This window comes from Helobdella robusta (genome assembly GCF_000326865.2).
Source record: "Helobdella robusta unplaced genomic scaffold HELROscaffold_5, whole genome shotgun sequence".
NCBI lineage: Eukaryota > Metazoa > Annelida > Clitellata > Rhynchobdellida > Glossiphoniidae > Helobdella > Helobdella robusta.
In genome coordinates, this window is record NW_008705254.1 from 6,921,124 (window position 1) to 6,933,854 (window position 12,731).

At 35.1% G+C, this 12,731-nt stretch overlaps 2 protein-coding genes across 2 annotated transcripts; one reads left to right on the top strand and one right to left on the bottom strand.

The window, feature by feature from the left end:
* Positions 1 to 2,530: 2,530 nt before the first annotated feature.
* On the bottom strand, positions 2,531 to 2,887 carry HELRODRAFT_163870 (hypothetical protein; the record flags this gene model as incomplete). Its single annotated transcript, XM_009027623.1, has 1 exon — positions 2,531 to 2,887. The coding sequence occupies one exon, from the start codon at positions 2,885 to 2,887 to the stop codon at positions 2,531 to 2,533; it is 357 nt and encodes a 118-aa protein (XP_009025871.1).
* A 308-nt stretch (positions 2,888 to 3,195) lies between these two features.
* On the top strand, positions 3,196 to 11,980 carry HELRODRAFT_68096 (hypothetical protein; the record flags this gene model as incomplete). The annotated part of the gene is made up of 7 exons (XM_009026937.1): positions 3,196 to 3,314; positions 6,971 to 7,105; positions 7,454 to 7,571; positions 8,117 to 8,218; positions 8,394 to 8,490; positions 8,647 to 8,698; positions 11,821 to 11,980. Coding segments are annotated over 7 exons (783 nt in total), but the record flags the coding sequence as incomplete, so codon positions are not given.
* Positions 11,981 to 12,731: the final 751 nt, after the last annotated feature.

Genomic DNA, 12,731 nt, shown 5'->3' on the forward strand with positions numbered 1-12,731 from the left:
TTGTCATTGGCCATGTTTCTGTACCATATAACAACACCGGACGTATCACAGATTTATAAAGTCTTGATCGTAATGGTAGTGGGATGTCACGCTGCATCAATATAGAGGCAAGGAGATGTCATTTATTCCAGGCTGCACGTATGCGTGCACGAACGGCAGCTTCAGCTGTTCCAGTACAATCCAGAACATCCCCTAGATATTGAAACGATGTGACTTTCTCTATTTTAATGGCTTCAAAAACAGTGCTATTTCGAATTTGTTGTTGTGGATTGATGCAAGCAGGACAAACAAAATTGGACACTTTAGATAAAGTACCAATTATTTTTGAACAACGTTTGTGACACCACTGGTTACACTGCTGACACTTGATTGAATTGTTACCTGCACCAGCTTTACAAACTGAACAGGGCCATCGTCCAGTAGCTGTGGATTGGATGGGTTCACCAGTGTTCATTGCTTTGGTTTTGCTGATGTTGACTTTGAATCCATGATCGGCGAGTCTGGTGTTTCAATCTTCAAACATCTGTGCTGCATTCTGCTCAGACGTGGCTGTTAAAACGATATCATCAGCATATACTAGATTCCAAATGTCACCAGTGCGTATCGGTTTTGTTATTTCTTCCATCACAGTTATAAATAACAGTGGACTGAGAATCGAGTCTTGATGAACTCCAACGCCGATGTCAAATGCATCTGTGTTTCCAACCGTTGTGCTGACAAGAGTCTTAGTATTCGTATACATTTCCATCACAAGTCGAACAAGATATTCTGGAATGAGTTGTCGACGTAGACTCCAACGCCGATGTCAAATGCATCTGTGTTTCCAACCGTTATGCTGATGAGAGTCTTAGTATTCGTATACATTTCCATTACAAGTCGAACAAGATATTCTGGAATGAGTTGTCGACGTAGACTCCACCTGATTGCTTGACGGGGAACTCGATCAAATGCTTTTTCAAGGTATACAAAAATGTGTAACAGTTGTTGATGCTTTGCGAGGTACTTCTCTTGCAGTTGCCGAAGGATGTGAATTGCATCAATTGTTGATTTCCCCGCTAGGAAACCAAATTGATAATTTCCGATTGTGATACACGACGTTAATCTTCTCTCAATGATTTTTTCGAAAATTTTCAGGGAGTGTTCTAACAGACGTATACCCTAATATGATGAACAGTTCAATGGATCACCTTTGCCTTTGTATAGCGGGACTGTCATGCTATAGTTCCATTCAGTCGGCATTGAGCAATTCCTCCAGATTTCACGGCAAAGTTGTAGTAACGTTTGGATACCTGCAGTACCAGATGCTTTGATAATGTCATTTGTGAGTCCAGAGGGCCCTGCTGCCTTTCCATCCTTCATAGCTTTCAGAGCTTCTGTAAGCTCCTCTACAGTGATGTCTGGAATTGGACCTTCGATGGGTGGAGCGTCAAAGTTAACTTTGATGGGATTTGTTTCGTTTAACAGACGATTTTTGTATTCTCTTCACTGTAGCTTGATCTCATCTTGTTCAAGAACCATGTCATTTTTGTCGTTTTTGATACATGAGGCACCAACTATGTCTTTTTCGTACGCTTTGCTTGTTTTGCTATACGATACATAGATTTCATTTGTTCACCTTTGCTTTTAATGAGCCACTCTCTGCACTGATCTGTCCGTGCCAGTGCCACTTGACGTCTTGCATAGTTGTTCTTCTCACTGAAAATTTTATGGTCATCTACAGAATTTGATTTTTGCCACTGCTTGTATGCAACTTTCCTTTCAGCTATTGCATTTTGTACACTGTCATTCCACCATCAAGTGTCACGTTCATGCTGACGTTTTGTACCAGTTTTCCCACAAACTGTAGTTGCAGCGTTCATTAAAACGGTTTTGTATGTACTCCAATCTGTACTGGCTTGCGATTGGTGGTCTAACTGTGTGGCGACAATCTGTTGAAATTTTTCTCGATGAATATTGCTTTTTATCTTCCACGTTTTGATTCTCCGAGGCATTTGTTTAGACTTATGTTTTGACAGTTCGACAACTAGGTCTGCCACAAGGAGTCTATGTTTGGCGACACATGATTCGCCAGGTATAACTTTGACGTTTTTGAACAGCCTTCGGTGTGGTTGCTTGACAGCGAAGAAATCAATTTGCTTGGCTGATGGTCCACTTTTGTATGTCATGAGATGTTCCAACCTCTTTCTAAAATATGTGTTCAGTAAACAAAACCCGTGACTTTCAGCAAACTCAAGAATGCGGTTGCCATCTTCATTCCGTTTTCCATAGCCAAAACCGCCATGTACGTTGTCAAAACCATCTGTTTTCTCTCCAACGTGGCCATTGAGATCGCCTCCAATCGGGATTGTTTCAGATTTTGGTGTTGTTGAGATGGTGTCAGAGAATGCAGTCCAGAAGTCATTTTTCATCTCTTCTGAATAGCCTGTCTGTGGTGCGTATGCAGAAAAAATAATCATTGTTTGCTTTTCTATGCGAAGCTTGATCCACATGAGACGTGAATTAATCATTTTAATATCCAGTACTTCTTGGGCTAGCGGTTCTCTGACAAAAATTCCAACACCATTTTGGCCGTCTTTTGACCATTCCAGAATAGTTTATATTTTTCTTTGTCTGAGTTGACATGACAGACACCATTCGATTTCCATCGGGTTTCCTGAAGGCAGCAAATGTCAATCCTTCTACGCTCGAGCATTTCTGCGATTTCCATGCTGCGGCCAGTCAGTGATCCAACATTGAGCGTTCCAAGTCTAAGTACCATAGAGGGGCCATTCTGAATTTTTCTGCAACATCCCTCCGCTATTTCATACTTCCCAGGGATTCTTCGCACCCCTTGACCACTTAAGGCCTGCTGGGGACTAGGGGCCGTTGTTTTTCTTTGTGATGGCATAGGAATAATTTGGGGAAAAGTTTTTACATCCGGACACCCATCCTGACGACAACCACCAGTTATAAGCGGTGGTCCTAGCTTTTCACTCAAAAGCACGCAAGGCAACGTGGATGCAGTTTTATGTCATACCCAGGACATTTTCTAGCTAAATCATTGAGCCATATTTAGCCAAATCCTTGTTGGATTCTGGACAACTCACAATGGTTTAGAACAAGTACTTATACACTTTATGATGATGATGGTGCTAATAAAATATATACACGTTAGTGTTAATCAATCATTGTCATTCACTAATCAACCTAGATTTGATAGAGAAGACAGTTCAAATAGAGAAGAGGTACATGGAGATTGAGGAGTACAGTGTGAAACTTCGATTGACTATCATCGACACTCCGGGGTACAATGATGCTCTAGACTGCTCAAACTGGTTTGTTTTTTGTTAAATATTTTTGTTGTTGCTTGTTATTCATCCATATCTACCAGGTGTTCTTCTACCTAAACTAGACAGTTGGATAAAAAATAATTTTAATATTTGCAAAAAATTTTTACATAAAATATTAAAAATTAGAAGATAATAATACGAAACTAATTAACTTTACTCAATTAACGAAACCAATGCGTGTTAAGAAATTTACGTGCGGGTGATTGATGTAGTCATGTGTGCATTAAAACCGAACTAGTTAACTAGTCGAAGTTTAATTAATTTTTGCAGGATGAATTTGGATAATAACGATTTTATTTTTAACTTTGATAAATCAGACAATTTCCAAAAATTTCTTGTAAAAATATTGAAATGACAAACTCTAATTTGATCAATGCTAACGATCTGATTAGAGATTCACACAATATTGTATAAAATATGATCTCCTTCCTACGTTTACGCGAATCTCTAGGACCGACTGACGAAACCTGACAACCGAGCAAGAACGTGTGCAGAGATTGCTTCATCTTTCTTAAGAGTTAGAGAAGAGACAAAACAAATTAGTGTTCAGCAAATATCACCAACATGGGATAACTTATTAGAGGAATTGAACAGATGCAAAATAGCTGCTACCATCAAAGATGAATTCAACAAATCTCGATTGCAGAATGGATTTGGATAATTTTTTCTTAATTTTACAAAATTAGGCAATTTTTAGAAATTTTTGTAGGAAAATTGAAAAGACAGACTTCAAATTAGTCACTGCCAACATTTCAATAGAATTCATACAATATTATATATATATATATATGTGTGTGTGTGTGTGTGTGTGTGTGTGTGTGTGTGTGTGTGTGTGTGTGTGTGTGTGTGTGTGTGTGTGTGTTTTTAACTTTTTTATTCATTTTATCTTATACAGAAAAAGATTTTTTTGGTAATCCTTACCAATTCAATGTAGCATGTTATCAACTATTGGTTGTATCTTATATATGCTTATATCGGTGCGTTTCTACTTTTTTGACTTTAAAAGATCACTTGCGTTGATCTATTGTTTCTCTTTATTGGTAGTTTTTTTGTCGTTAGCAAAATTACAGTATTTTGTTGAATATTTATTAAAATTGTATCTATGACAGTCTCAACCCTAATTTTATAAATAACAAATCACGGACTGACGATGTCACTGAAGTCAGTGACGCAACTGCAATGAATAGGAACTACAAAAGAGAGTATAAATAGAATTAAAAGAGAATTGAACATTCATATCGGAACATGGATGATGACAAAAATCAACGATAATATGAAATCCAACCGCAAAGTTACCTTTTGGAGCCAATAATGTAGGAATGCACAGATATAAGTTTATATAAGATACAATTATTAGTTGATAGCATACTAAATTCTACATTGCAAATGGTAAAGGATTACCAAAAAAAACTTTATCTGTATAAGATAAAAATGAATAAAAAAATAGTTGAAAGCTTTGTTTTTTATATAAATAAGTTGAAAATTATGATAAAAATACGATACAAAATATTGAAAAATTAAACCGGAAATTGATCAAAGCTGAAAATGCAATGATATTTCAATAATTGTATCTACTGACGGTTTCAACTCTAATTATATATTATTATTATTTATTATTATTAAGAAAAAATTTAATATAACGTGAGCAGTTTTCACAAACGCTATCAAATTATAACTAATATTCATATCAAAATATCAAGAATGAAAAAAATTGAATTATAATAAAAAAAGGTTTGTCTTTAATTGTCTTTTAAATTCAGTAATGTTCATTCCAGGCATTCTGAGGGCTAACGGCAAGCCGTTCCATACAACAGGGCTTTACATTGCAAAATCACGTGATCCAATCTTTAGCTTTCTATGAGGAACCATAGAATGTTCACACCAGATGTGCTCGACGTTTTTAATTTAAGTTTATCTGATAAATATTTTGGAGCCAGACCGTTTAGTGATTTAAAAACTGACAGAGATTTTAAACACAATTCATTTATTTATGGGCAACCAATGCAAATTATTCAGGATTGGTGTAGCATGATTATACCATCGACATCCAGCCACAATCCAAGCAGTACGGTTTTGAATAGATTGCAAAATTTTGATAGATCTGGCCGGGAGTCCATAAAACAAGCCATTGCAATAATCGACACGTGAGTGCAGCAACGCATGCGCCAGAGTTCGCATTGCATCTTTATCAAGTGATTCTCGAACAGGTTTCATTCTTCTAATCTGTGCCAGGCACGATATAGAAATAATTTTTAAATGAGATATCATTGTTAGGTTTGAATCAATTATAAAATCTAGGTTTGACACTGCTTTACAGAAATCTATTTTTTTATCCTTTTTAACAACAACTTATACCCAAGTCTACCAACTGCTGCCAGGTACCAATAGGGAGAAATTTTGTTTTATCCTGGTTAAGCTTCAATTCATTTCTCGACATCCACAAATTAACCTCCGCCATACATTCAATGAATCTCGTAATTTCTTATTGAAATAACTTCGGTTTACCTGATAGCATAATTTGAATCTCGTCTGCATATGCATGACTTGTAAAATCATGAGAATCAATTATCTTCAACACATTACATCCTATATATATATATATATATATATATATATATATTCCTATATATATATATATTCCTATATATATATATATGTAGGAATATATATATATATATATATATATATATATATATATATATATATGATTCTACCGAATGTTTGGCGTTAATATGTTTGTAGTTCGTTTTTTCGATTTTTCTCACTAAAGTTTTTTGGTGATTCCAAACATATTAACGCCAAACATTCGGTAGAATTTATAGAATATTGTAAAAACTATGGTTTATTACCAACATATATATAGGAATATATATATATATATATATATATATATATATATATATATATATTATTTATTTTTATTTATTTTTTACATTATAGAGGACTAAATAAGTTTAAAATAAACTTGTGAAGAGGCCACCCTTAACAAAGTCATAAATAAACAAAAGTTCAAAGGTTAGAAATTAAGAAAATCCATTTCAGCGTTCAAATGCATTCAAATGCTATATCAAAATTTTATAAAAATGTTAACTAGAATGAAATACATTCAAATAATACTTATGAATAATGAATTACGTGGGTCGGCCATACCTATACCTTGGACTTAATCCATCAAACACGAACGCATGTTAAAAAGTTCGTTTTCAATTAAATGAATTAGCATTCGAAATGATTAGAAAAATGCCTTTTATTAACTTGTCTTTTTATGACAAGAGTGAATAGAGAAACAAAAAAGTTAAATAACGTTAATTATGTCTCTTTTAAATGAATCAAAAACTGGCAAATAGAAATAATGAAAGAAAAATTAAAAAGTTACAAGGTACGTTTTGAGGTTCTTTTGCGGAAAGTTCAGTCCAATGTTGAACCACTTTCTAAAAATTACGTTCATATTCAGCTGCACGCATTACGTGTTTATGCAGCGTTATGCGATTACCTATTATAAACTCATTGCACACATCCATTAAACATTAGTTCTTCAATTTTATCATTTTTGCTTATTCAGCTGCTAAACTATCTTTAAACAATAATATTAATAGTCATTAGCATCAACATGATGATCATCAACAAACTCTTAATTTCAGCTGGCAGCCGATTGATGATTACATTATGCGACAGTTTGATCAGTTCTTGCGAGACGAAAGTGGATTGAACAGACGAAACATTCAGGACAACAGGGTGCATTGCTGCCTCTACTTTCTCAACCCCACTGCTAGGGGGTCGGTTTCAAGGGCTGATGGGGAGCTGGGGAGATTATGATATTTCAATGAAGATGGCGGTTTTATGGTGATGATTTTGGGGAGTGTGTTTACGTTTTTTTTCCATAATGACGCTTCAATTTTTTGTTGTTATCAACATGGCTAAATAACGATGGTGTGTGTATGTGTGTGTTATAGTAACAGCGTAAATTATGTTTACAATGATAACAGTTTTTGATTGTATCGTTGTTGATATTGATCATTTTAATGATTAAGACGTGTGATGGTGGTTTAGATAATAATTATGTTAGCGTTATTTATGAATATTTATTGATCAACCTATGAATGAGTGACAAACAAACAAATCAGCTTGCAACAGATGGATGTGTTGTTTATGTTGAAACTGCACCACAAGGTCAATATCGTTCCCATCATCGCCAAAGCAGACACACTCAACACCGACGAACTCAAACTGCTGAAATCAAGGGTGGGCTTTGTTGTAAGGATGGTGATGATGATGATGCTTATGATGATCGTGATTATGTTATTGGTGATAATAATGTTCATGTTGATGATTATGAAAAAAGTTTAGTTTATTACAGCCATATTGGCGTTGATGACGATGATGATGTTTTATGTACATTCATTTTTTTGATGAAGTCGTTCATATATGTTTCTTGTTGGTGTCATTTATTATTGTCGTTGTTTTCAATAGGGTCGTTTGATATGCATAGGAGGTATATTGTTTTGTCCACCGGCTTTGAATTTAATGTAATCCTGTTCATTGTTGACTTTGAACATTTGCTAAGCAAACAGTTGCAGTAGCCAGATCGACTGACCACAAAAGCATGCATCAATGACGTTGTTGCACATGCATCAATGACTTTGTTGTACAGGCAGCAATGAAAGTCATTGCTGGCTGCACCAATGACTTTGTTGCATCTACGTTGAAAAAACCTCTCGTGTAACTAATTGGTTGGACCTGTAAAATAAAGTCATCAAGCAGTGCAACCGTCATTATAACTTCATTAGGTGCTGGAGGACATCGAGAGGCATGGTATAAAAGTCTATGAGGTGCCACATTGTGACAGTGATGAGGAGGAGGAAGTCAAGATGAGGGATGAAGAACTTCGTGTGAGTGCCATGATGATGATGACGTCGATGATGATAGTGATGATGATGTCGATGTCTCTGGTGATGATTATGTTGTTTTATTGCAGTGCGAATAAGTATTTCATTGTTGAGAAAGTACTAATATAGATTCCATTGATTAATTTTAACAACAACGCTATTTCCTATCACTTACCAGAGTCTTCTACCGTTTGCAGTGGTGGGCAGCAATGGGGTTGTTGAGGTGGGAGGTAGAAAGGTGAAGGGTAGAATTTATCCGTGGGGGGTTGTTGAGGGTGCGTTTTCATTCTACGATTTTTAAATTCAGACATAACTTCAAATTATAATGCGAATGTTTTGGAATTTATGAATGCAAAGAATGCTTTCTTAGATTTTCATTAATGTTTATCATTAATTTATTATTCATTAATAATTATTAATTAATTATTCAGTTGAGAATCCAAAACATTCGGACTTCACCAAGCTGAGGCAGTTTCTTGTTAGGTAAGTTAGTTTCCTGTCATGTGTTGATGATGATCGTAATTCTGAGGGCGATGATGATAATGATGATTTTGATGCTGTTACTTAAAAATTATATCATTTATATTCATACTTAAAATTCACTCTGACCCTGGCATAGTTTGAAACTTGGATAAGATAGCAGCCAGTGTGTCCACCTCGTGGGGGATAGGCAACAGCACAGGGATGTACGTAGATGACAGGTATGCCGGCGGACCAAAGGAAAGGCTGAGGCTATGTTTAATCACAAGTCCAGATTACTTGGATGCCAAAGCTGAATACGATTAACCTGGTAGCCCCACGCATGCCGGACACGGAGAGTCTGCACCTTCGACTGTGCTGGCTAAAGTTAGAGGTGTCAGAGGAAAGCCTCTGTAAAATGGAACGTAGACTGGCAATAAATATATGTAGCGTGCTTTCTATTTCCTAAATTTACTACCTTGAGGCTTAAATAAATCAGGAATGGAGCCCCTTAGGCGTTGATGTTATTAATTTTGGTTTTCTTTTCTGGAAACGACACACACACACAGAGTATATGAATACGCGTAAAAACCATGCATCATACACATTGCATATGATAGGCGGGGATCTTTTTTTATTCGAACCCAGAAATACACCCCGGAGAAGAAACTCTGGAGTTGCGATTTTGCGACTGAAACACCACGAAAGGCAGCAGTTACGGGTTTTAAGCTCAACCTCATTGGCTTAAGGTACGGACGCCACGGGTTGCCTCTGATAGTGAAATAGTACTTTGTGTCTTACCGGTCAGCTACCGCCCGCCTAATCTGGGCAACACCAAGAAAAGCTTTACTCTTTGCTTAGAGCTTAGATTAGATCAACAAGCAGACTGAACACTTGCACCAAACAGAAATAACCTCAAAATGAAAGCCAAGTACACGGGGTTGGTCTTGCGGTCAAAAATAGCCTACCTTCTATGAAAACTCTCCCCATTTGAGGCATGGAGCGTATTCTAAGCATTGGCTTAAAGAGAGCCACAGGAAAAACCACCCTGATTAGTACATCGCCCCTACACTAGGCTCATCACAGGAGGACAAAGATAGGTATTATGAAAACCTGAAAAAAGATTGGCTGCTTCTCACAAAGAGAACATCTGTTGATGCTGGGTGATTTCAACGCCAGAGTAGGATCAGATATTTTGAATTGGCACTTATTGACACGTTCATATCAAAGTACTTATTGTGACACTGACCACTTACCGGTTGCTTGTAAAATAAAGCTGAGATCTCAAAATTTTCATGCCTCGCGGAAAAAAAGAAAACCGCGTTTGAATACCCCACGTATGAAAAATCAAAAACTGCCCATGGCTCTTGACAACAAATTAAATGAGGCTCTCAAAAGCCATAGTTTTACTGATGCTTGAGGAAAGTTGGATATCTATGCGCGATCTCATCTATCAGTGTTTCATTGTCGGTTTTGAGAAAAAATGAGGGTTGGTATGAAGCAAACTTGTCAGAAATGAAAATTGCTACAAAAAAAAACAAAAGAAAAGCTCTGATAGCTTGCATAAGAGAACCCACACAAAGCAACCTACAGGCTTTTAGAGTTGCAAAAAATAAAACACAGAGACTTGCTATACATACATTGGGCGAATATATATTGGCAAGATCTCTATGAAAATATTCAAACTTGTGCTGATTCTGGTAATGCAAAAGAATTGTACAAAAGGTATAAGGAAAGCTTTTGGACCAATTGTTAGCAGATGTGTTCCTTTCAAGTCAAAAGATGGTATAATAATTAAAGATCGTGCATCTCAAATGGAAAGATAGGCCGAACACTATGTAGAATAGAACTCTATCAAGATCAAAAATACCTTTTTCTTTCACTATCCTTATAGTTTTTAACCTGATTTCTAACATTTTTAAATTCATTGTAAACATCATTAATTTTGGTTCTTGAAAACTATTTCCATAATATTTTTTTTCTTGATTAAATCCTATATGAAACTTGGCAATTTAAATTTGAAATTTCTTCCCTTGTTATTTTCTTTCAAAGGCACAAATTTATTGACAGAAAACTACATATAGAAACTTATCTCATGTTTCATTCTATAACATCTGTTTATCAACCGAATCATTCGCATTAACATCATTAAACAAGGACAAACACAGATTTGCTGAAATAAATTTATTTATCCATTCATAATTCCCTTCATCAAGATCAAATGTTCTAGTATTATTACAATAACTGAAATCTGATCACTTTTTCCAATAGGAGAATGATATGCTAAATTTTGTATTAAATCTTTATTCTGTGTAAGAAGTAGATCTAATATATTCTGCTTTCGTAAATTTCTAAATCTTGTTGGTTCTTCAATGCATTGTTCCATGAAATAATCTTTGAGAGAGTTAACAAATTTTGATGCTAAAGATTTACTGCCACCATTTCCAGATTACGAATTCCAATACACATATACAAAAGCTTTTTAATCTCTAACAACAAATTTTAGTTTTAATTTTACTAAATTCCCTCAATATTTTATCAGTCCTCCATTGCTTGACTGAGATAAATTGGGGCTTTTATATATCACTAGAAATATAATATCTTTTTTTGACCTGATAACTTTATATATATATGCTCTTTAAAATTAGTTTTCAAATTAATTACATTTGAAGTTAACACTTCTTTGACATAAAACGTTCCCCTATAGCCTATTTCCATAAAGTTTTTAGTATACACTTTATATTTCGGATTAGTTTCTACAAAAATCAAAATGTGATATCCAATTTCAAGAACGTCTAACAAACATACATATTATCAAAAGAAATAAGATCGCACAAACATCACTTAAAGCAGACTGGGATACGTGCATATAAAACAGCACTCGCGTATAAACACACTTATACATAAACACTGATATGCATAAACACACGTACACAAAAACACATACGCAAACACACAAAAATTCTCATAAATACTCGACGCCAAACACGTCAACCTTTTTTGAGTTTTTTAACTGAAGTGACGTGGTTTAAATGTGAAATAATCTACTGCATCATATATACAGAACAATAAAAACTCGCACACGAACAAACGTATACACGCTCACAACATACACACTCACACAACGTACACACACAAACGTACAGCACACACATGCAAGATCTGAAGGATGTGACTAGAGAGATTCATTACGAGAACTTCAGAGCCAACAAAATTAAACAGGATAACCTTCATAACAATAAGTCAGTTATTGTTCATGTTGATGTAGTTGTTGCTGTGGTTGTTTTTGTTCATTTTTGTAAATAATAGTTTCGAGTGGTACTTTATAAGATAAATGTAATTGGTTATAAATGATTGTTCATGTTTATCATTTTATTGACTATTTTAAAACTTATAGTATAAACAACTCGGACGCTGATGTGCTGTTGAGACAAAAGGAAGAGGAGGTATGCTGTTGCTGTTGTTTTGCTGTGGCTGTTATTCTTTACGTTATTGTTTGTGTTGTTGTTGATGATGCTTATCAATAAAACAGTCCTTTCAAGTTATCACGTGGTGAGGCAATGTTTTGACCGATATCTTTAAAATTAAATATATAGTGATTGGTATTACTTTGAGACCTCTTCGTGAGTGACCCCATAAATCATTATCTTCTTTTTAGTGCGTTTAAATAGGAAAAAGGGTTTTTTTTATTAATTCTTCGCACTAAAATCGCGGAACGATATGTTTTGCTATTTTTATTTGCTTAATTACGCTCAGAAATTACTACCAGTTTCCAACCCCAAGTTTATTTCAAAATTAAAATCTACATTTGGTTTACAATTGTATATTTTGTAATTAGTTAAAATTGCTAATTACTGCGAGATTGATTTTCACGTTTCCCGCTTTTGGACGATTAACCAAACAAACATACCTCAGTGAGTGCAATCAGTTGATCAAATAAATCGATCAACAAGGCAACTCACCAATTAATCAATTAACCACTCAATCAGTCAACTAATCATTTAATCAACTGATCAATCAATCGATCAACCGACAGATACAAAAGATGCAGGAGATG